This window comes from Halichoerus grypus, chromosome X, assembly GCF_964656455.1.
Source record: "Halichoerus grypus chromosome X, mHalGry1.hap1.1, whole genome shotgun sequence".
Taxonomy (NCBI): Eukaryota; Metazoa; Chordata; class Mammalia; order Carnivora; family Phocidae; genus Halichoerus; species Halichoerus grypus.
The window spans coordinates 67,489,316-67,513,780 of NC_135727.1; the positions used below are offsets into that span (position 1 = coordinate 67,489,316).

At 35.7% G+C, this 24,465-nt stretch overlaps 1 protein-coding gene across 6 annotated transcripts in view; it reads left to right on the top strand.

Annotated features, from left to right (window-relative positions):
• ABCB7 (ATP binding cassette subfamily B member 7) overlaps positions 1–24,465 on the top strand; it is a 163,981-nt gene that overhangs the window by 92,627 nt on the left and 46,889 nt on the right. For 4 of the 6 annotated variants that reach the window (XR_013444700.1, XM_078064778.1, XM_078064779.1 and 1 more), the window contains 2 exons: positions 305–391; positions 10,446–10,565. Coding sequence is in view for 5 of the 6 variants with exons in the window: in XM_078064778.1 (XP_077920904.1) it covers positions 305–391; positions 10,446–10,565 (207 nt within the window). In the remaining variant the exon portion in view is untranslated. The remainder of the gene's footprint in view (positions 1–304; positions 392–10,445; positions 10,566–24,465) is intronic. The other 2 variants (XM_078064780.1, XM_078064782.1) reach the window with 1 other exon arrangement.

A 24,465-nucleotide genomic window follows, 5' to 3' on the forward strand; every position in this document is an offset into this window, starting at 1 on the left:
ACTGTAATAGCAAATGACAGTAAGAAAACTGGTATAAATCAAGTAGAAGTGTAATATAAGTTTTCAAACATTTCAAAAGCTATTTAGAGAAAGTAACTTCTGTATGAGTATTAGTTACATTTCAACATTCTTTGTGTAAGTGTATCTGTAAGCTAATCGTGAAGGTGTTTTGCTTTATTATGCTAAGCTAGAAGCTATGCCTATGAATTTGTATGGGACATTAGATTAAGCTTTCTAAGTCAGAGTTTTAAAGATCCGAAATTCTATAATAGCTAATGGATGACTTGGTATCATCTTCAACTAGGCTCTCCAGGCCTGGCCACTGATAGAAAAGAGGACATGTTGGCATGGTCATGCAGGAGGAGGACTCCACACAGACCCAAAAGAAGGGGTAAGAGCAAATAGCAAATAATTGGAGATTCTTATACACGATCGTACTTGCATAGAACACACACACACAAGCATTCAAGATTATTGTCTTCCAGAATATTTTGATTGACTCATACAACTACAGGTTTTCTAATACAAAACCTTATGAATTGACCATGGTTATATGGATGAGATTCTCTTGGGCTTAAAACAAACAAAAAATTTCATGATTTTCTAAAAAAGAAAAAAGTTATCAACCTAAACATTTTAGTTCTTTATTTAAAATAGCATTGGTTGAGGTTATTTTTTATATAATCCAGCCTTATAAATAAATAGGTAAATTAGATTTAGCACTTACAAGCAGTTTGTGTGTGTGTGTGTTTTGAGGTTAACATTTCCCCTTCTAGGGTGCCTGGGTGGCTCAGTCAGTTAAGCGCTTGCCTTCGGCTCAGGTCATGATACCGGGATCCTGGGATCGAGCCCCACGTCTGGCTCCCTGCTCAGTGGGGAGCCTGCTTCTCCCTCTCCCTCTGCCTGCAGCTCTGCCTGCTTGTGCTTTCTCTCTCTCTGTCAAATAAATAAATAAAATCTTTAAAAAAAAAATTTCCCCTTCTATACACTTAGTTGAGAAGGATCCTAGAATGTCCCGCAGCTTCCTGATAAATCCTTCATTTACCTAATCCATTTATTTAATTACCCATATTCTTTTTAAAAAATTTTTATTTTAATTCCAGTTAGTTAACAGTGTTATATAAGTTTCAGGTGTACAGTATAGTGATTCAACACTTCCCTACATCACCCTGTGCTCATCATAAGTGCACTCCTTAATCCCCATCACCTATTTAACGCATCCCCCAGCCCCTGTCCTCTGGTAACCATCAGTTTGTTCTATATAATTAAGAGTCTGTTTCTTGCTTTGTGTGTGTGTCTCTCTCTCTTATTTTTTTACCTTTCCTTGTTTGTTTTTTAAATTCCATACGATTGGAATCATGTGGGTATTTGTCTTTCTCTGACTGACTTATTTCACTTAGGATTATACTCTCTAGCTCTATCCATGTCGTTGCAAATGGCAAGATTTCATTTTTATGACTGAATATTCCATTATATATACGCGCACGCACGCACGCATGCGCGCACACACACCCACACACACACACACCATATCATCTTTATTCATCAGTTGATGGACACTTGGGCTGCTTCCATATCTTGGCTATTGTAAATAATACTGTTATAAGCATAGGGGTGCATATATCCCTTTGAATTAGTGTTCTTGTATTCCTTGTGTAAATAGCCAGTTGTGAGATTGCCAGATGGTAAAGTAGTTCTATTTTTAACTTTTTGAGGAACCTCCATACTGTTTTCCACAGTGGGCTGCACCACTTGTGTGTTCTTAACACTACTAATAAAAATTAATAATGCTGCTCAGAAGGTATTTAAATCATCTGTTTACCCAATCCCTGTAGTAAAAGGGATTGTGAAAAAAGAGTGACAGTTTCAGTATTTGGAAGCTCTTGTTTTTAAAATAGATAAATTAAGAAATTATTTGTTTTAATTATAAAATTAATGTCTTCTATTAAGAATCTTCAGATTTTTGAAGAATTTTGGTGCTATACTCCTGCATTTAAACTTTTTTATTGTGCTGCTTTTGAAGAATTATCTATTAGTAAATTTAGTTCATTCTGTGCTCATTATAACACAAGTAATGAAGAACTTAAAATAAGGACGACTTTCCAGACTTTGCTTGACGTACTTTTTTTTTATGTTAGCAACAGATCCTCATTGGATATAGTCAGAAGCTAGTAGTATTAAAAGAGAGATTAGCACTTACTAGCGCAATCAGAGAGCTTTGGTACAAATCTTGATATAATCAAAAGGAGTGGAACAGCAACTTGGAGTATTAAAAAATTGGAGGTCTGGGGAGATAATGGAATAATGAATCTCCAGGCTTGTTAAGATGAGTGGACACTTAGACCAATGGATAAGAATACCAGGATGAAGTGGAGAGGCTGTTTTCTAGCTCTGATTTTATTCATCATCAAGCAGCCTCATGATCTTTATTTGATTTTTCCAGTTGACTTCCTTTTGGGATAGGGGATTAACTGATTGGCCAATGTGAATATCAGTCAGCTTGTTATTTTTTATTATATATTATTAAATCAACTTATGGGTACAGATGCATCTCATATGTACCATAAGCTAGTTTTAGGGCCTTTTTACTGCTAGATAAACTCTTCATTTGTGGTATTAGACCAACAGAGAATAGAAAACAAACCTTAAGGTATAGAGAAAGTAACAATAATAGTAAAGCTTTTCCTGACAATATATCTTTCATCTCCCATCCATAAACTTTCTATATACTTACATCCCCAATAATATCAGTTACCCTCCATTTTTCCATTAGACATCTGTTCACCTTTCTTGTCCTTTGACCTAGCTTTTATCAAACCACTGTTATTTCTAATAATATTGAAGTAGTGGTTGAATTTATTCCTTTAATTGCAGTTAGTTATCTTTAGCATGGATTGAAACAACAGTTCTCTTCTCTGGACAGTTTCCACTGTCCACTTTGGGCACTTCCAAATTATCTGCTGCTAAATTGGTTCTTTAGGGAAAAAACATTCAGTCTGTCATGCACATTTATACAAAACAAATTGCATCCAAAGTTTTTAGTATATATTTTATTTTTCCTCATCACAGATTTTGCCCCCAAGTAGTTTCTTTATTAACTAGTCCCTTGATCTAGGATTAGAAAATTTCTTGCTATTAGAATTCAGGAATGTCTTTTTTTTTTTTTTTACAGTAATCTCTACACCCAATATGGGGCTCAAACTCATGACCCCAAGATCAAGAGTCACATGCTCTACTGACTGAGCCAGCCAAGTGCCCCTCAATTCAGGAATGTCTTTAAAACCAGAATTCTTAGATACATTCCGTATCAGTTAAAGAAAAGGTAATTCTATTACCTTTATCAAATGATCATTTTCTGGGGTGCCTGGGTGGCTCAGTCGGTTAAGCATCTGCCTTCAGCTCAGATCATGATCCCAGGGTCCTGGGATCAAGCCCCACATCAGACTCCCTGCTCGGCTGGGAGCCTGCTTCTCCCTCTCCCTCTCCCTCTGCCCCCTACCCCCCGGCTTGTGATCTCTCTCTCTGTGTCAAATAAATAAATAAAATCTTTAAAAAAATGATCATTTTCTTTTTTCTTACTCTTTTATTTTCTTATCAAAATCCAGTGAGCTGCACACCCTTGGAAGCAGTGGACTCTTGGTGGAAAAAATTGTTCTTGCTTCAGTGCTTGACAACCTTTTCTGCTGAAAGAGACGAAGCTACTGACCTGAGAAGCAAAACACATATTTAGCTTATTAATATGCAGTTTTCTTCAATATCTTAAAATTCTACCAAGTGAGCTGCTCCAGATGTGTTTTGATTTTTTTATTGTCCTTTTTGTGCCCTATCCTCATAGTTATTAGTTATAGGTATTCACTTATAGCACTTATGGCTATGCAAGACTACATCTCTCCCTCAGGTCATACTGTTGAATTCAGTACTGCTGCATATAAACGGTGCAGTTTGTGGCTTTCCACTTATACCCTACTGGGTCAGATGCTTCCAGTTTTATTTATGCATTTGTTTTTGGCCCACCGTGCTATGTTCGTGCTGTTTCAGCTCCCTGTATATAAATAGATATTCCTTTCATTATTTCTTTTTACCTGCCCTGCCTCATAAGGCTTATGAAACTATATATTAATACCAAATAAGTAAATATTTAAAAACCTGTTAGAAGTTAAGATGACTTAATAAATCAAGTAATAGGTGTACCTCCTAAATATAATAAATAACAATTTGTACTCATGTGTTTAAGAATAGTTAATTTATTAATTGAATAAATATTTAGTGAGCATTATTTCTGGTATCAGATTTCTTTTTGTGGCATTTGCTTTTTTTTCTGTTAGCCCACCTTATTTTCAGTCACTTTCATCTCCTCTTTGACAGCTCTCTGATGTTCCCAAGTCTTTTCTTCCAAACTCTTTTCTAGGATAAAAAGATATAATTTGCTACCATACAGAGGGATAGGGAGCCTATTTGAATTCTCTCTTGTATGACCTTTGTGTTTTCTTTCTGAATCCAATTGATTTCCTTTATTATGGCAAGCTAATTCTAGTATGTATTTGAGACCTTTGTAAAAACTTTATTCCTCATACTAACATAGTACTAGTTTTAATGGGGCTTAAAATGTCAGTTCCACATTTTAAATTTGAAGCTATTTAGCTATAGCAAGAAGGCCTCATTGTATTTCTTGTTAGCAAAGAGGAAAGTAGATTCACTTCTACTTTTATAGGCCTTTTAATGGTATTTCTATAGCATTCGAATTTAGGGAGCTTTTGTTTCATATGTCATCACAGTTATGTTTTTAAAATAACTTCTAAATTTTACTTATTGTGAAAATGATAAACAGAAAAGTGAAGGAATTTTATGTTTCCTGTTTACATGTAAGTGAGGCTTAAATAAAAATTATGATATCAACCGTTGGTTGCTTCAGGAATTTTGACACCCCGAGAAAGAACTTCCTTTCCTTAAATCATTGGGTTTTTTTTTCCTATACTGTAATTACTCCTTACACAGTATGTTTTCAAATAAGCCAATTTCTTATCCTCCTTGACCATTTCCTATATTTTCCACCCTTTCTTTAAGAATATGATCTTAAAGGGGTATGTATGCTATTTGTGTTGCTTAGTCTGAAATGAAAAGTAAGTTGAGGGCTCTTGGGTGGCTCAGTTGGTTAAGTGACTGCTTTCGGCTCAGGTCATGATCCTGGAGTCCCGGGATCAAGTCCCACATCGGGCTCCCTGTTCAGCGGGGTGTCTGCTTCTTCCTCTGACCCTCCCCCCTCTCATGCTCTCTCTCTCTCTCTCTCATTCTCTCTCTCAAATAAAATCTTTAAAAAACAAACAAACAAACAAAAAAGAAAAGTAAGTTGAAATGAAGGTGATTTTGAATTCAGTCTCCAGCTTGTGGCTTTAGTATTGTCTTTCAGGATTACCATTGTGTGTCCAGTGTATGAATTATGGGTATCCACAGTATGATGATTCTGGTGATTTTGAAAGATGGTGTATGGTCTTTCAGAATCTGTATTGAGACCTCCAGTGTTATTTTACTCTTGTGCAGCAGGAATGAGTTAGTTTGAAATTCTTTAAAAGTGTGCCTCAGCCTCTGATATGCCTTTTTGATTTGGCCTCCACTTAAAAAAAGACATTTTTCAAACTTTATAGTGTATCTAAAGTATAACTGAAGTCATATACTTTATAGCTGAATGGACTCATAATGCATGATTACACAACTTCAGAACCCATTTTGTTAAATGAAATGGTGACATTTTATGCAATATTAAGCCAACTAGAATAATTTTCTTGCTCTTAGCCATAACTTCTCTGTGTCCTTATTGAAAAATTTTGGGGTGTGTTGTAGAAGGTTTTGACAGGAGAGAATGTTTAGAAAGATATGCAGAAACAGGGCCTTTTTGTCATTATTCCATCAAGAAAAAATAAGATAAAACTTGTGAAATGGGAAAGTGGTTGAAATGCCTCAGTTTGTGTTATAATGCATTAAATTATATTTATTTAGTAATAGTTTGATTGAAAAAAAAGTGAATTTTAAAATTATAGCCTTATTCCCATTTTTAAAAATACCTTACTGGTTATGAGAGCATATATATGTGTGTAAAAAATAAAACATTAACAACTGTACTTTCAGCATTTCATGTTTTTGCCAACTTATATCTTTAAAGCAGCCAGAAATGTAGTCCTGTATTTAGTACAATACGGACAGTTTTATTGCTGTTGCTCTTTACTCAGTAAACTGAGACTTAAACTAGAAAAATAGTTTGCTGAGCTTTGGGGGCAATAACCATAATATAAAACTGCCCTGTATAACATAATGTGTTGTCCTGGGTTTCTTATATGTTGACAGTTTTCCTCCATTCCTTGCTACGTAAATCTACTTGAAATTGTGTAACTTTCCTCCCTCAAAGTGAACTAAATTTTTTCTTATATATGAACTACAGAAAATATAAGCAAGCAAAAAGAATGTAAAAAATTATCAATGATTCCATCTACTCACAGCTATTTATTTTAACACTTTTGGGGGTATTGCTTTCAGGCCCATTTGTTTGCATGTGTAAACTCATACACACATCACTTTTTTTAACATGAAAAATAAGTTTTGTACTCTGCTTTTTTCACTTTACATGTTTCTGTGTCACTACATATATTTCTGAACAGCTACACTTTGTTATATACATTCACTGTAAGTTGTTTGTACAGTTCCCCATTATTGATCATTTAGGCTGTTTCCAAATTTTTCCTGTTAAAACAGCATGAGAATAAACGTCCTATAGCTAAATATTTTGTTCCTTTATTCAGTAGATACTTGTTGAGTACCTACTGTATGTTAGCCACTATATTGGTATTGGGTTACAATAGCACAAAACACCAAGTTACTACTCACATAGAATTAAATTCTAACAGGAGAGCAGATGTTAATCAAATAATCACACTTCTGTATATGTAGTTTATAATTGAAATGGATGCTCTGGAAGAAGGAATACGCTCTGTGAAAGAATACAGACAAGGATCCTGACTGGGGTTAGGGAAGACCTCACTGAAGAACTGCTGCTTGAGCTAGCAGTTCACTCATTGGAGAGGTTGGAGAGTGGGTTGGTGTTGCACAGAAGGAGATTATTCCAGACAGAATGAATGGTATTATGCAAATGCCCTGTGGCAGGAGGGTTTATAGCATATTTGAGGAACTAAAAGAAAAGAAAGCTGGTATGGCATGAACACTGAAAGCAGTGGTATAAGACATCGCTAGAGATGTAGTCAGGGGCCAAGCCAAGCAGAGCCTCACAAGCAATGTTACAGACTTTGATCTTCATCTTAAGAGTGGTAGGATGCACCTGAGGGGTTTTAAACTATGAGTAATATATGATTGCAGGGTATACTAATTGAACAGGGAGCAGAGTGGACACAGAGAAATCATTTAGGAGGATGTTGCAAGTAGTTGAGGTGAGAGGTTACGATAGCTTGGATTAGGTTGGTAGTAAAAATAGAAGTAGACAGATTCAGGAAATTTTTATGAAGTAAAATTGATTCAGCTTGGCTCATATTCTTAAGTATTTTGTAAAGCATAAGTTTCCAGAAACGGAATTCTTGACACAAAGGGCAAATAATTTTAAAAGCTGATGGTAGATATCAAAATGCTTTCTGGATAGATTGTTTCAGTTTACTCTCCCATTAATAGTGTGTTAGAGCGCCCATTTCAATACAACTTCACCATCAATGAGCATTAACTTTGGGTTTTTTTTAAATATTCCAGAAAGTGAGTAGATACTTCAGTTTTTTAAATGGAGATTATTTTGCCAGCTATAATAACATAGTAGTTTTGGAATATATATGTATTGATCTTATTTTGGCTTTACAAAGTGTGGTTTTGATTCTTAATATTCTGCCTCTAAAAGCTGAAACTAAAACAAAAAGATTTCATGGGAGTGTTGCCTCAGGAACTTGACAGAAAGAAAAATGGAAGATGATTTAGGTCAGATGAAACATGACTGGAAAATTGTATTTTTGTTGAAATATTTAATAATCCAACCTCTGTTCTGTATAATTAATATCAAGACTCCTACTTTCCTAAACATTGCATTACAACTCTACTTTATCATGAGTTTTGACTGAAGGCTCCAAACTATTTTAAATAAACATATTGATAAAGAGCCCAAAAGTATATAAAGATTTTGACCACAAAGATGGAAATATTGAAATGTTGATTAAAGTTTGTGTAATGTACTGATAGCTTAATAGATGAGAAATAAATGTACAGTACATGTCCTCTTGCCCCCACTGAATAACTTTTTGGCAATATGAGGATGGCTGTAGCTGGAAGTAAAAAATTAAGTAGCTTTTTTTTTCCATTCAAGTTATATTCATTTATTTTTTTATTAATATATAATGTATAATGTATTATTTGTTTCAGGGGTACAGGTCTGTGATTCATCAGTCTTACACAATTCACAGCGCTCACCATAGCACATACCCTCCCCAGTGTCCATCACGCAGCCACCCCATCGCTCCCACCCCCCTCCACTCCAGCAGCCCTCAGTTTGTTTCCTGAGATTAAGAGTCTCTTACGGTTTGTCTCCCTCTCTGGTTTCATCTTGTTTCATTTTTCCCTCCCTTCCCCTATGATCCTCTGCTTTGTTTCTCAAATTCCACATATCAATGAGATCATATGATAATTGTCTTTCTCTGACTTATTTCACTTAGCATAATACCCTCTAGTTCCATCCAGTCATTGCAAATGGCAAGATTTCATTTTTTTTAAGATTTTATTTATTTGACACACAGAGAGAGAGAGAGCACAAGCAGGGGGAGTGGCAGGCAGAGGGAGAGGGAGAAGCAGGCCTCCCGCTGAGCAAGGAGCCCGACGCAGGGCTCGATCCCAGGACCCTGGGATCATGACCTGAGCCAAAGGCAGACGCTTAACCAACTGAGCCACCCAGGAGCCCCCAAGATTTCATTTTTTGATGGCTGCATAATATTCCATTGTATATATACACCACATCTTCTTTATCCATTCATAAGTAGCTTTTTAAAAGAAATTTGTATAGTTTCTTTTTCTCCAGGATAGTTTGAGCTTGAAAGATACTGACCTTAAATTCAGAATAAAAGTTATGTTTGCAAATATCTTCTCCCCTATCGTTTTGGCTTTTTGATAGTTTTCTTCACTGTGCAAAAGCTTTTTATTTTGGTGTAGTCCCAATAGTGTAATTTTGCTTTTGTTTCCCTGCCAGAAGAGACATCTAGGGAAACGTTTCTGCAGCTAGTGTCAAAGAAATTACTGCCGATGTTTTCTTGTAGGAATTTTATGGTTTCCTGTCTCACATTTAGGTCTTTCATCCATTTTGAATTTATTTTTGTGTATGGTGGTAAGAAAGTGGTCCAGTTTCGTTCTTTCGCATGTAGCTGTCTAGTTTTCCCAGCACCGTTTTTTGAAGAGACTGTTTTCTTCCCATTGTATATTCTTGCCTCCTTTGTCATAGATTAATTCACCATAAAAGTGTGGGTTTATTTCTGGACACTCTATTCTGTTCCATTGATCTATGTGTCTATTTTTGTGCCAGTACCATACTGTTTTAATTACTACAGCTTTGTAGTATATCTTGAAATCTGGGACTATGATACCTCCACTTTAGGTCTTTTTGTTAGTTTTAATTTTAATTCCAGTTAACATATAGTGTAATATTAGTTCCAAGTTATAATACGGTGATTCAGCAATTCCACATATCACCCAGTGCTCATCATGACAAGTACTCTCCGTAATTGTCATCCGTCCCCCCACTCCCTTCCCCTCTGCTAACCATTAGTTTGTTTTCTCTAATTAAGAGTCTGTTTCTCTCTCTCTTTTTTTTTTTCTTTTCTCACATTTGTTTCTTAAATTCCACATGAGTAAAATCATATGGTATTTGTCTCTCCCTGACTGACTTAACTTTCATTATACCCTCTAGCTCCATCCATGTCATTACAGATGGCAAGATTTCATTCTTTTTATGGCTGAGTAATATTCCATTGTATATATCATACTACTACTTCTTTATTGATCAGTGGACAGTTGGGCTGCTTCCATAATTTGGCTATTATAAATAATGCTGCTATAAACATAGGGGTGCATGTATCTCTTTGAATTAGTGTTTTTGTATTCTTTGGGCAAATACCCAGTAAGTAGTGTGATTGCTGGATCATAGGGTTGTTCTTCCTTTTTCAAGATTGCTTTGGCTATTCAGGGTCTTTTGTGTTTCCATACAAATTTTAGTATTATTTTTTCTAGTTCTGTGAAAAATGTTGTTGGTATTTTGATAGGGATTGCATTAACACTGTATGTTAATTATACTTGAATTAAAAAAGTTATGTTTGAAATGTTTGCAAATTTTTCTCAAATATGTACATAATTCTACATTATTGAAATGCAGTTATATTTGAAATGACATGTTACTTACTGCTTTGTTTTCTCTCTTTCAACAGTTAAAAGATGTTGATACTCGGAAAATCATAAAAGCAATGCTTTCTTATGTGTGGCCCAAAGACAGGCCAGATCTACGAGCTAGGGTTGCCATTTCCTTGGGATTTTTGGGTGGCGCAAAGGTAAGAATGGGAGAAATTATACATTGTTTGTTGCTGTAACTAAGAAATAGTATGGCATTTTCTAATAATGAAACTTGAGCTGATAAAAAAGCTACTTTGGGGTAGCACTGTTAACTTTTAGGACCCTCATTTACATAACTTATTTTATGCAGTCAGAAATTATATGGTAATGCCCAGTTTATCTGTGGATCAGATTTAAGGGCCTCAACTTAATGGAATTCACTCCTGAAACCAGTGTAAGATAAAGGATCATTAGTTGTGACAAAGCATTAGGAACTTTATAAAAGAATCTCCTCAGAGCCCTGTTGGCTCTTTCTTAATACATAGTTCTGGTAAGCTTGGTTTTCAGCTCCTAGTAAACTGAAAAGAGGATGAAAACACATTTAGACACACTGATAGCCATAAGTGGTAAACAACAAGGTGAAGGGAAAAAAACAGGAAAACTTAAAAAAAAATACACCCACAAAAGCTGGGCATTTTTGTACCACTCAGTATAGGGGTCCTCTATATCTTAGCAGCTTCTTCAGTTTATCTCTGTAATGTATGTAGCGCATTTTAATAAGGCAGTTATAATGACTCTGAACTTTGAAGGAAAAAACCTTATTTTCAATTTACTCAGATTTTAAAGTCAGTGAAGTATATATCTTTAGATACAATATGTATTATGGTACATATGTAGTCTTTGGAGTCAGAATTCCTGGGCTCTGGCACTTACTAACGTAACATTGGGCAAATTGCTTAGTCTTCATGCCTCAGTTTCCCAAGTTGTAAAATAAGGTAAAATACTGTTTTTATAAGGATTAAATAAATTAACATACAAAAGACTTGAAACAGTGTTTGGCACGTAGTAAAACATGTGTTAAAATAAAAATAAATTAATTTAGATTTCCATCAAAAATATGGTTAAAAAGTCTGCTGAAAAGTATAAATGAGGTTTGACTGCCACTCTTATGTGTAAGGGTTAATACATTGTTTTAGAGCCCAGGTCATATCACTTATTTCTTCTCTATGTCAGGTATGTTGCCTTTTATTTACTTATTCTTTTCCTTACTCTAAAAATGTGTATTGAGAACTTGTCATACAAAGGACTGTTCTTGGCCCTGCAGAGTATTCAAACATAAATAAAGCATATTTCTTCTCTCAAATCATACAGGATAAGACAAGTTACATTTTATTGCTATACTGCAAAGTAAGTCATAAATAATTTAAAAGAAGTACCATTCACATATTGGGTGATTTCATAGGAAAAAACCACCAAGATGGGGAGTCTGGAAAGGTTTCACAGAGGAGGTGATGTCTGAGATAGTCTTGGATTGAGGTAGGATTGTTATAGGTATAGGAGTAACATGGACAGGATGAGAGAGGGCATATAGTGTGTGTGGAGTAGTAAATAGTCCAGCTTTGCTCTAGTGAGGGGATAGTGTTTCAGAGAAACTAGAAGTAACCTTGGAAAGATAGATGGAGCTCCTAATGTGAAATACCTTAACTGTGAAACAAAAATTTAATTATGTTGGAACTAGGAATATATATTTTGAGTAGAAGAATAATAATGTTAGAGCTATACTTTAGGAAATTAATCTGATCCTGTTGTATAAGATGGATTAGGGTGGTAAGAGAACTAAAGTAGGGATACTATTGATTTTCATTTCATGTATTCATTCAGCAAATATTTACTGGCCAGTTATGAGGCTGATGTAATAATCTAAATGAAAAGTAATAACACTTTGTACTGGAGTAGTGGTAGAAATGGTAATATGGAGGGAGAAGATGCCAGAGATATTGTGAGGTAAGGGAAGTAGAATCAACAAGACTTAGCAATGGATCAGATATTAGAAGTAAAAGAGAAATAGGTTTCAAAGTTGATGCCAAGGATTAGAGAAGAAAAATGCTTTTAACAGAAGTAGGTAGGAAGTTAGGAGGTCTTGTTTGGGAAGATGAAAATTTTGGTTTGGTGCAAGTTAAGTTTGAGATGCTAAAGGAACGTTGAGACAGAGATATTTAGCTGATAATATAAAATGCAAGACAAGTTCAGGAAGGAGCCCCAGGCTAGAGAGATTAAGAGGTAATAGTTGGGGGGGGGTAGGTAAAACAATGCAGATTAGTTCACCAAGGAATAGAGCAGAAATAGAAGATGACTACAGACAGAACCTGTGATAAATGTGCTCCTATAGGGTAATAAACAGTACTGGAAACAGGAAAGGAGTGATTGGAGAGTAAAACTAGAATAATTCAGTCCGACTGTTCATTGTCTTTTCTTCTCTCTCATCTATTGTATTGGTTCTGTTGAATACTCTCCCAATGAACCAGACCCCTTCCCTGGGAGAAGACTAAATCAGGATACTAAACAACAGACCAAGAATCCATACTTTATTGTTTATTTAAGCTGAACAGAGAGGATAATATTATAAATCTAATTTTGGTAGCTAATGTTGAAATTCTTTGAACTCATATTTTTAGCACAGTACTGGTGGCAGAATTGTCTTTTACCTACAAATTACTTAAGGATAAAGATTATTCTGAGCTCTTGTGCAAGGCAGGATTAGCAAATTGGCCTTTATGCTTTATTAGCTGAATGAAAGTACTTGGCTGACAAGTTAAAGGCAGATTGTTTTCTGGACTTCCTCTTGAATTGAAGAGAACAGGTTAGAACATGACTAATTAGGTTAGTTGAAGGGAGGAGTGTTAAATAATGACATTTATATTAGATTTTATTTTTGGAGTGAATTTCAGTTGTTCAAAATACAGATTTCTGTTGCTTGGTGACAGGTCAATGTCAGGGTATAAAAAATAGGTCAAGGTAACTTTCTTAAGGACTGAAATATTTTTAGAAGGCTAATATTTGATTTTTCTCTCAGTAAATACTGAGCACTGATAGAATGGATAGTGCTGTACTAACCTCATATAAACTAATAAGTAAGCAGAAATTAATATAGAAAAATCAGTCCTCAGAAAGCATGTTTGATTCCTTTTGAGTTAGGAAAAGAAATAAATTACCTGATATTAGAATGATTGCATGCTTCTACTTTCAGAACATATAGAAAAACAGTTTACTTTTCACTAGACAGGAACTAGACCATAGAATAACTTTAGAAATATATAGTAGTAGCATATAACCATTCCTAACATCATTTTTCTAGCTTCTCTACTGTCCTCAGTTTAAAAGTGATTATTACTCTCCCAATCTTTAAAACCTGGTCATTGTTTAATTTTGGTAGTATTGCAGGTATGATTTATACTTGGTATGCAAAGATGGATTGTTACCCCTTCCATTCATTGGCTTCCTATTTTTTTTTTCAACCTGATTACATGCTTTGGCATATAAGCACTTTGGACCAATCTATTCCCCTTTATACTCTGGTCTTCCTGACCTCCTCCATGTACTTGTGGGACTCTTAGGGCAGGTTCAGGAATCTTCTCAGCTATTACTATTAACGAATGCCACCCAGCATCTGAGCAGCGTGTGGTGGTTTCATAGCAAGGCCAGAAGCATCCCTGAGGGAGAAGGAGGACAGAAAAAGAGAAATATCAAGTGAGAAGAAGAAAAAGGGAGGAGAATTCCATGCTTAACATATGGGGCCACAGCATACCATTTGCTTACTTGTCTATTAATGCTCTTTTCATTCTGAAGGTCTTAAGGCTATCATTGTCTCCAGCAAAGATTTTTTAAGATAAACTGTATTATGTAAAGATGCCTTGCAGCCCAGAGAAGGCCAAGAAGGATGGATTGGTATTTCTTCTGAGTTGCAGAAATTCTATTTTTAATATGTTGGAGTCCTATATGAGATATGTTTTAGGGGTTCTGCTGCCAAGAGAGAGACAGAGATAGAGACAGACAGAGATAGAACACTATTTGCCTTCATTCCTTAAATCCCTACAAATCATATGCAGTGCCTTTTCTTACCATCCACACATATATCCTAGGAGTATCACATTATTATTAATCTGGGGATTTTGAGGTCTAAGGATTTTTTTTTTTAATTTAACCTTTCTGTTAGTATATCACATACAGCTGTGTCAGGATTTAAGGAAAAGATAAAACATATTTACTAAAATCATCTGTTTTCATAAAATAAGTGTTTATTTTAATGTTATAAAAAAGTTTACTCCGGGCGCCTGGGTGGCTCAGTCTTTAAGCGTCTGCCTTTGGCTCAGGTCATGATCCCAGGGTCCTGGGATCGAGTCCCGCATCGGGCTCCCTGCTCGGCGGGAAGCCTGCCTCTCCCTCTCCCATTCCCCCTGCTTGTGTTCCCTCTCTCGCTGTGTCTCTCTCTGTCAAATAAATAAATAAAATCTTTAAAAAAAAAGAAAGTTTACTCATATTCTCTAACCAGCACCATCTTTGGAACCACTTAGTTGACAGAGAACTTGCAAGCACAGAACATTAAAGTATCAAGTACAAAAAGATACCTCAATTAAAAACCTGCAAATGAAAATAAGCTTTATTTAAAATTATAATTTCAAGGGAGAGGGTATTTTCAAAAAATATAAATAATATCCCTTTTTTCAAGAATGCATCTATTTTAAGGAATAATATATGTATTATTATTAGTAAGGAATAATATATTTGTCTTAGTCCATTTACACTGCTATAAAAAACACCATAAACTAGATGGTTCATAGATGGCTGTCTTTTTGTTGTAACCTACATGGTGTAAAAGCTTAAGAAGGGTCTTTGGGGGCTTTTTTGTAAGGGCACTAATTCCATAAGGGCCTGATCACCTCTTAAAGGCCCCATTTCCGATATCATCACTCTGGGGGGTTAGGATTCAACATGTGAATTTGCCAGGGGGACATTCAGATCATAGAAATACGTATTGAGCAACATTTGTTGAGTGACTATTAGGTACAAGATACGGTTCTAGGCAGCTGGGAATGCAAAAATGAATAAAATGTGGGCCTTGCCTTCCCTCCTGGAGTTGCAGTGTACTGAAGGAGAAAAATACACAAATAATGATTATATATAAATATCCAAAGGGAGTCACAAATGAAGATATATGGGAGTTTCAGCAATTAGTCATTTAAGGGAAGGCTTCATGGAAGAGCTAGTTTTCTAGTTACTGTCTTGACATTTGCAACTTCAAAAGATTCATGCACTTTTTGCTTAACTTTGATTCTTAAAAAATTTTCTTAAAAACACTTTTTAAAATGAAACATTGCTACCTAAAGCCTTTAGTTGAGAAGTATGATTTATATCCTGGAGTATTTTTTTTAATTAAAAGACTTTATATTTTAGAGAAGTTTTAGGCTTACCGAAAAATTGAGCAGTAAGGACAGAGAATTCCTCTATATCCCCCCACCCCAAATCCCACTCAATTTCTTCTACTACTAACATCTTGCATTAATATGGTACAGTTGTTGTAACTGATGAACCAATTATTTAAAAATACATTATTCTTTTTTTTTCTCATTAAACTTTTGTTTTAATGGGTCTCAAAATTCTGTGACAGATTTTTGGTCAAGTTGTTTCCATTAAAAAGTACTGATTTTAAAAACTATTTAAAACTGCCACACACACACACACACACACACACACACACACACACACACACACACACATGGTCCACAAAACATTTTCCTTTCCTTCTGAAGGTTTTATGATGCATTGTTGTCATTAACCAGTCTTTTACTTTTATAAACTTAAATGGCCATTTGACACAAACAGTTCTGAGACCATTCTTCCACCACTGATTAAGACTGGGGTGGCAGGTATTGGGGATAATATTCATTTAGCCTTTTGAGCTTTCTGGGCAGATTTGGTGACCTTGCCAGCTCTAGCTGCCTTCTTGTCCACTGCTTTGATGACACTCACAGCAACCATCTGTCTCATGTCATGAACAGCAAAACGGCCCAGAGGAGGAGAGTCAGAGAAGCTCTCAACACACATAGGCTTGCCAGGAACCATATCAACAATGGCAGCATCACCAGATTTCAAGAACTTGGGACCATCTTCCATAACTACTTGCTGGGATTTTGATTTGGACTGCATTGCATATATAGAGCAAGTTTAGGAACAACTGACATCTTGACAATATTGAGTCATTCCATCCATGAACATGGAATCTATTCATTTAGTTCCTTTTTGATTTCTTTCATCAGAGTATTGTAGTTTTCCTTATACAGATCTTGAACATGCTTTGTTAGATTTATACCTAATTATATCATTTTGGGTACTAATTTAACTGGTATTATTTTTTTTATTTCAAATCATGTATTGTTCACTGGAGATATATAGGGAAGCAATTGACTTTTGTATATTAACTTTGTATCCTGCAACCTTGCTAGAGTTGCTTATTAGTTTCAGGAGGGTTTTTTGTTGTTGCTGTTGTTGTTGTTGTTGTTTTTGTCAGTTCTTTTGGATTTTCTACATAGATAATCGTATCATCTGCAAAAATGGTTTTATTTCTTCTTCCTATTATGTGTGCCTTCTATTTCCTTTTCTTATTGCATTAGCTACGACTTCCAGTACCATGTTGAACAAGAGCGATAAGAGAGGGCATCTTTGCTTTGTTCCCAAATTTAGGGATAAAGCATCTAGTTAGTTTCTCATCATTAAGTATATTGTTAGCTATAGGGTTTTTTGTAGGTGTCCTTAATCAAGTTGAAGAAGTTTCTTTCTATTCTATTCCTAGTTTGCTGAGAATTTTTATCATGAATAGGTGTTGGATTTTGTCTAGTGCCTTTTTTGCCTCTATTGATATCATGATATTTTTTCTTTAGCCTGTTGATGTGATGGATTACATTAATTGATTTTCCAATGTTGAACGAGCTATGCATACCTGGAATGAATTCCCCTTGGTCATGTTTTATAATTATTTTTATACATTATTGGATTTGGTTTGCTGATATTTTGTGAGAATTTTTTATCTGTGATCATGAGAGATAGTGGTCCAGAGTTTTCCTTTCTTGTAATGTCTGCCTGGTTTTGGTATTAGGGTAGTGCTGGCCTCCTAGAATGAGTTCAGAAATTTTCCCTCTATCTCTGTTTTCTGGAAGGGATGGTATTTACAAATTGTCTGAGTATGTTGTATACTTTTATTTTCTCCTTGTTTTGCCTTGCAAATCATATCTCCGTTTAGTGCTCTTGTCCTTTATGTTCTTTTTCTCCTTCTGATCCTTTTGAAACTGGAGCGGTCTTTTACCTATCACATATATTGGGCCCTTCTTGGCAGTACTAGTTACAGAGTCCTTAATTATCAGAGGCTGCTGTGAAGAGATTAATTATTGAGGAATTTAGGTATTAAAAAGGTCTGGAAGAATTGGATTCCTCAGATATAGACAATACTTTCATGACCAAGAAGGGAAAAGTCACTGTAAAATCTAGAATTTGAGACCCTCAACAAACTGATCATATGGACCAGTAAATTTGGCATCCTATAGATACAGCATACTTTTGGCTGTCCTTTATGGTGATTGTACTTTTTCTTTAATTCCATTATTTAATTAAAGTCCCAAACTGTGCATTTCCAAGTTAAAATTAAACAAATTCAATTTCCTGATGATATACCAGTCTCTGAAAATTCAAGAATTTAGAAGATTATTTATATATGTGATTTAAACTTTTGATCTAGGAAAGAAAAATAATTGTGATAATAAGTCCTTTTATTTCTCTTGTACTTAATGGTAAATTAATGGGCACATTGCAGTTATAGGTGAAACAATTTCTGTCACATGATTATAATCCAGTAAAAAACAGTTTCTCAATTTTTAGAAAACAACAGGGGGATTAAACCCCATACCACGTCAATTTTGATTGAAATACATTAACATCTAGCCTTATTTTTTTTTAAGATTTTATTTATTTATTTGACAGAGAGAGAGACAGCGAGAGAGAGAACACAAGCAGGGGGAGTGGGAGAGGGAGAAGCAGGCTTCCCGTGGAGCAGGGAGCCCCATCTGGGGCTCGATCCCAGGACTCTGGGATCATGACCTGAGCTGAAGGCAGACGCTTAACGACAGAGCCACCCAGGCACCCCTAGCCTTATTTTTAGACCTCTCCAGCCTCTGGGGAGCCAGGTCTGGTGTGGCCTGAGACATTGGCTTTTTAAAATTTTACTTTTTATATGCATGCAGTAAAGTGTACTCTTTTATGACTTTTAGTACATGGATATATTCATGTAATTACTTCCATAGTCATGATACAGAAAAGTGCTACCACCCCAAAAATCTCTTGTGTAACCCCTTTGTGGATATATCCTCTTCAGACTCCTAACTGCTGGATACTACTGATTTGTCCTCTATCATTATAGTTCTGTCATTTTGAGAATACCATATAAATAGAATCATATAGTATATAACCTTTTGAGCTGGCTCCTCTCACACAACATAATGCCTTTGTCCTTCATCCAAGTCATTGAGTATATCAGTAGTTTATTTTTCTTTTTATTGCTGAGGTGTATTCCATAGTATGGATGTACTATATTTATCCACTGATGGACATTTGGTTTCTTTCCACCTTTTGGCAATTATAACTAGAGTGACTATAAACACTTAAGTATGGGTTTTTGTGTGAACCTGAGTTTTCATTTCTCTAGGATAAATATCTAGGAGTGGAATTTCTGGGTCATGGTTAGTGTATTTTTAACTCTATAAGAACCACCGGACTGTTTTCCAGAATGGTTATTTTTGTCTTCCTACCAGCAGTGTATGAGAGTTCCAGTTGCTTCACTTCTTGGCCAACACATGATATTGTCAGACATTTAGTGGTATCTTGTGGTTTCAGTATACATTTTCCTAATGGCTGATGATGTTGAATATCCTTGCATGTGCTTAGTTGCCAACCATCTATCCGCTTTGGTGAAGTGTCTGTTCAAGTGTTTTGTCCATTTTTAGTTAGGCTGTTGTTTTTACTATTCAGTGAGTTATTTATACATTCTGGATATGAGACCTTTCTCAGATATATAATTTGCAAATATTTTCTCCCATCTGTAGCTTTTAAAAAAATTCCCTTAATAGTGTTTTATATAGAACAAGAGTTTTTAATTTTGATAGGTTCCAGTTTATCATTTTTTTTCTTTATGGATTATGTTTTAGTTGTTATATCTAAGAACTTTTTGCCTAACTCAAGTTCATTACAATTTTCTCCTGAGTTTTCTTCTAAAAGTTATATTTTTACCTTTTACATTTATATTTATGCTCCATTTTGAGTTAATTATTGTATCCAGTTTAGTTGAAAGTTCATTGTTTTGTGTAGTTGTTCGTAACATAAAGGCTATACTCTCCCAATTGAATTTCCTTTGTATCCTATTGCTGCTGTAAAAACTTTTCATACTTGATAGCTTAAAACAACACATATGTATTATTTTGTAAAGGTCAGAAGTCCAAAATTAGGTTCCTGGGTGAGAATAAAAGCATTTGTCAGGGCTGTGTTCCCTCCAGAGCCTCTTGGGGGAGAATCCATTTACATGCCTTTTCCATTGGCATTCCTTGACTTGTGGCCCCTCCTTCCATCTTAAAGCCAGCAGCATCTACAATCTCTCTGACTCTGACTCTTGGCCTCTATAGTCATATCTTTTCTCTTGACTTTGGATCCCCCCCCCCATCTCCCTCTTATTATAAGGACCCTTTTGATTACACTTGGCCCACCCAGGAAATTCACAATACTCTCCCCAGCTCATATTCTTTAGTTTAACCACATGCAAAGTTTGTTTTGCTATGTAAGGTATCATCTTCACAGGTTCTGGAGATTAGTACATTAGTACATGGAGATTTTACGGCGCCATTATTCTCTCTACCATAGTGTATGTGTGTGTGTCTATCTTTTTCTGGACTTTGTTCTTGTCTGTTGATCTATATGTATGTGTCTCTCCATTCATCAACACCACATTGACTTTATTGTTGTAGCTTTATAGTAAGACGTAAAGATAGTGTGATTCTTCCAGTGTTTTTCTTTTTAAAATTGTTTTGGCTATTCTAGTTTTTTTGTCTGTCCATATAATTTTAGAATAATCTTGTGTATAGCTACAAAGAAGCCAGGTAGGGTTTTTAAATGGATTTTTATTAAATCTCTAGACCAACTGGGAGAATTGACATCCCTACTATATTGAGTGTTCCCAGTCAGTGAACATAAAATATCTCTCCCATTTACTTAGATCTTGTTTCATTTATTTCATATGTCCTTGTAGCTTTCAGCATACAGACACTGAACATGTTTGATTAGACCATTGGTTTCCAGCCAGGGGTGATTTTGCCCTTCAGGGGACATTTGGCACTATCTGGAGATATTTTTGATGGTCACAGTTGGTGATGAGGGTGCCACTAGCATATAGTAGGTAGACGTCAGGGACACTGCTAAACACCCTAAAGTGCACAGAATATCTCTTTCCATAAGAAAGAATTATCTAACCCAGAATGTCTATAGTGCTGAAGGTTGAGAAATCCTGGGTTAGGTTTATACTTAAGGATTTCTTTGCGGTGGGTGGGTATTGTAATTTTTTTAAAGATTTTATTTATTTATTAGAGAGAGAGCATGAGAGAGCACGAGCCAGGGGGAGGGGCAGAGAGAGAGGGAAAAGCAGACTCCCCACTGAGCAGGGAGCCTGATGTGGAACTCCATCCCAGGACCCTGGGATCATGACCTGAGCCGAGGGCAGACACTTAACTGGCTAAGCCACCCAGGCACCTGGGTATTGTAATTTTTAAAAATGTTGTTTTCCAGTCATTCATTGCTAGTATATTGATACATTAGTAATTATTTGCTTATGCTGGTCATTATAATTTGTTGATAATTATATTGATAATTATTGATAAATTTGGAGTTTGGCCTACCATTTTATTACTTGTTTTATGCCAGTTTCCTCTTTCTCTTGTTACTCTGTTTCACCTTTACTGCCATCTTTTGTGTTATTTAAGCATGTTTTACTATCCCATTTTATCTATTGTGCCATTTAAGTCTATCTATTCATATAATTTTTTTGTAGTTGCTCTAGGAATTACAGTATTGATACTGAACTTTTTATAGCTTACTTAGAATCAGTATTTTACCATTTCAAGTGATATGTAAAAACCTTACTACCCTTTAAGTCCTTTTGCCTTCCCCCTTTATGTTTACAGGTTAACTTATGCATTACATCTGTATACATTGAAAACCCTATTAGTCAATGATTTAACTTTCACAATGATTTAACTTTTTGTCCATCAAACATATTTTATTTTATTTTATTTTTTTTAAAGATTTTATTTATTTATTTGAGAGAGAGGATGAGAGGAGAGAGAGAGCACATGAGAGAGGGGAGGGTCAGAGGGAGAAGCAGACTCCCTGCTGAGCAGGGAGCCCGATGCGGGACTCGATCCTGGGACTCCAGGATCATGACCTGAGCCGAAGGCAGTCGCTTAACCAACTGAGCCACCCAGGTGCCCATCAAACATATTTTAAAGAACTTAAGAGAATAGGCTACTATATTTGCACAGATATTTACTATTTCTGTTGCTTTTCCTTCATTTCTCATGTTCCAGTTTCTGTCTGCTTCCGTTTCCCATGTGTATGAAGAGTTTCCTTTAGCAGTTTTTTTAGAGGAGGTCTGCTAGTGACTAATTTTTTGTTTTCCTTAACCTGAAATGTCTTGATATTCCTTTCATTCCTGAAGGCTAATTTTGCTGATTACAGGATTCTAAGTTGACAGTTCTTTTCTTTTACCACTTGAAAAATGTGCCACTTCCTGCTGGCCTCCCTGGAAATCTGGTTTCTTCAAATTGTTTTTCCCCTTATACATAATGTATTGTTTCTATCTGGCTGCTTTTAAGATTTTTAAATTTGTCTTTAGCTTTTGGAATTTTAATTATAATGTGTCTTGGTGTGAATTTCTTTGGGTTTTCCCTAATCAGGGGGTTGCTCAGCTTCTTGAATCTGTAAGTTTATGTCTTTTGCCAAATTTGGGGAATTTTTAGTCATTATGTCTTTGAATACTTTTTCCAGCCTCAGACTTTCTCTTCTAATCTTCTGAGACTCTAAAGAGGAGTGATAGATCTTTTTTTATAGTCCCATAGACCCCAGAGTCTTCTACCCTCTCCCTTTTTTTAGTGTTTTTTTCTCTGTTGTTCATACTCAATAAATTTTACTCTGTTTTCAAGTTGACTGAGTCTTTCCTTTGTCCTCTCCATTCTGCATGGAGCCCAGACATTCAGTTATTTTTTTTAATTCAGTCATTTTTTGGTTCCAGATTTTTCATTTGGTTCTTTATGTCCTCTATTTATTTGCTGAGACATTCTACTTTTTGTTGTTTGAAGCATGTTCATAAGTGCTCCTCGAAGCACTTTTGTGATGATGGCTATTCTGAAATCCTCATCAGGTAGTTCTAACATTTGTGTCAGTTGATTATATTCTTTTATTTCAAGTTGATATCTTAGTAGTCCTTGGTATAATGAGTGATTTTTTTATTGAAATCTTGGATATTTTGGGCATTATGGTATGAGACTCTGGCTTTTTAAAAAATCTTTTGTTTAGCAGGCCTCCTATGATACTGCTCCAGTGGGGATGGGCTGCTGCCTCATTACTTCAGGTGGGGTTAAAAGTCCAGGTTCTCACCTTGGCCTCCATTGACTCCTAAAGAAAGGGATTCCTCATGGCTGCTAGGTGGGGTAGGAGTTTAGGCTCCTCCGCAGGATGAAAGACAAGCTACACACTAGGAGAAAATATTTGCAAATCATATACCCAACAAAGGCCTCTATATCTAGAAAATATATAGAGAACTCTTAAACTCAATATCAAAAAACAAAAACAAAAAACCAGCCCAGTTAAAAATTTGCAAAAGACATGAACAGATATTTAACCAAAGAGGATATATGGGTGGAAAATCAGAATATGAAAAGATGTTCAACGTCATTGCTGTTAGGGAAACACAAATTAAAACCACAAGATATCACTATACACTTATTAAAATAGTTTCAAAATAAAGGGGTGCCTGGGTGGCTCAGTCAGTTGAGCGGCTGACTCTCGATCTCAGCTCAGGTCCTCGTCTCAGGGTCATGAGTTCAGGCCCCACATTGGGCTCCAATGTGTAGCCTACTTAAAAAAAAAAGCTTTAAAATAAAAAATAGTGATGATATCAAATGTTGGTGAGGATGCAGAGGAATTGGATCACTCATACTTTACTGGTGGTGGGAATATAAAATGGTACAGCCGCTCAGAAAGAGTATGGCAGTTTCCTTAAAAGTTCAGTATAGAATTAGCATATGATTTACCAATTACTCTTGGGCATTTATCCCAGAGAAATGAAAACTTATGACCACCTGTATGAAAATTTCCACAGCATCTTTTTATTTGTAGTCCAAAACTACAAACAATGAAAATGTCCTTTAGAGATGAATGGTTGAATAAACTTGGTACATCCATGGAATAGTACTTAGCTATAAAAAATGAGCTATTGAGGGGCACCTGGGTGGCACAGTTGATTAAGCATCAGACTCCTGGTTTCAGTTCAGGTCATGATATCAGGGTCATGAGATTGAGCCCCATGTTGGGCTCCACATTCAGCGCAGAGTCTGCTTAAGACTCTCTCTCTCCCTCTCCCCCCGTCCCTTCCCGCCATGCACGTGCATGCTTTTTCTCTATCTCGAATAAATAAATCTTTAAAAATAAGCTATTGATACATGCATCATCCTTGATGAACCTCAGGGGCATCATGCTGAGTGAAGAAAAAGGTCATTCTCAAAAGATTACAAACTGCATGATTCCATACATATAATATTCTCAAAATGACTAAACTGTAGGGATCAAGTACAGATTAGTGGTTGCCAGGGGACAGGGATTTAGGTGTGGGGCAAGGTGGGATGGGAGTGAATATAAAGAGGTAGCACAAGAGGTTTCTTTTGTTGTGATGGAATAGTTCTGTATCTTGATTGTGGTGATGGTTACATGGATATGAAGATGGGATAAATAGCATAGAACCATATAGGCAACACATAC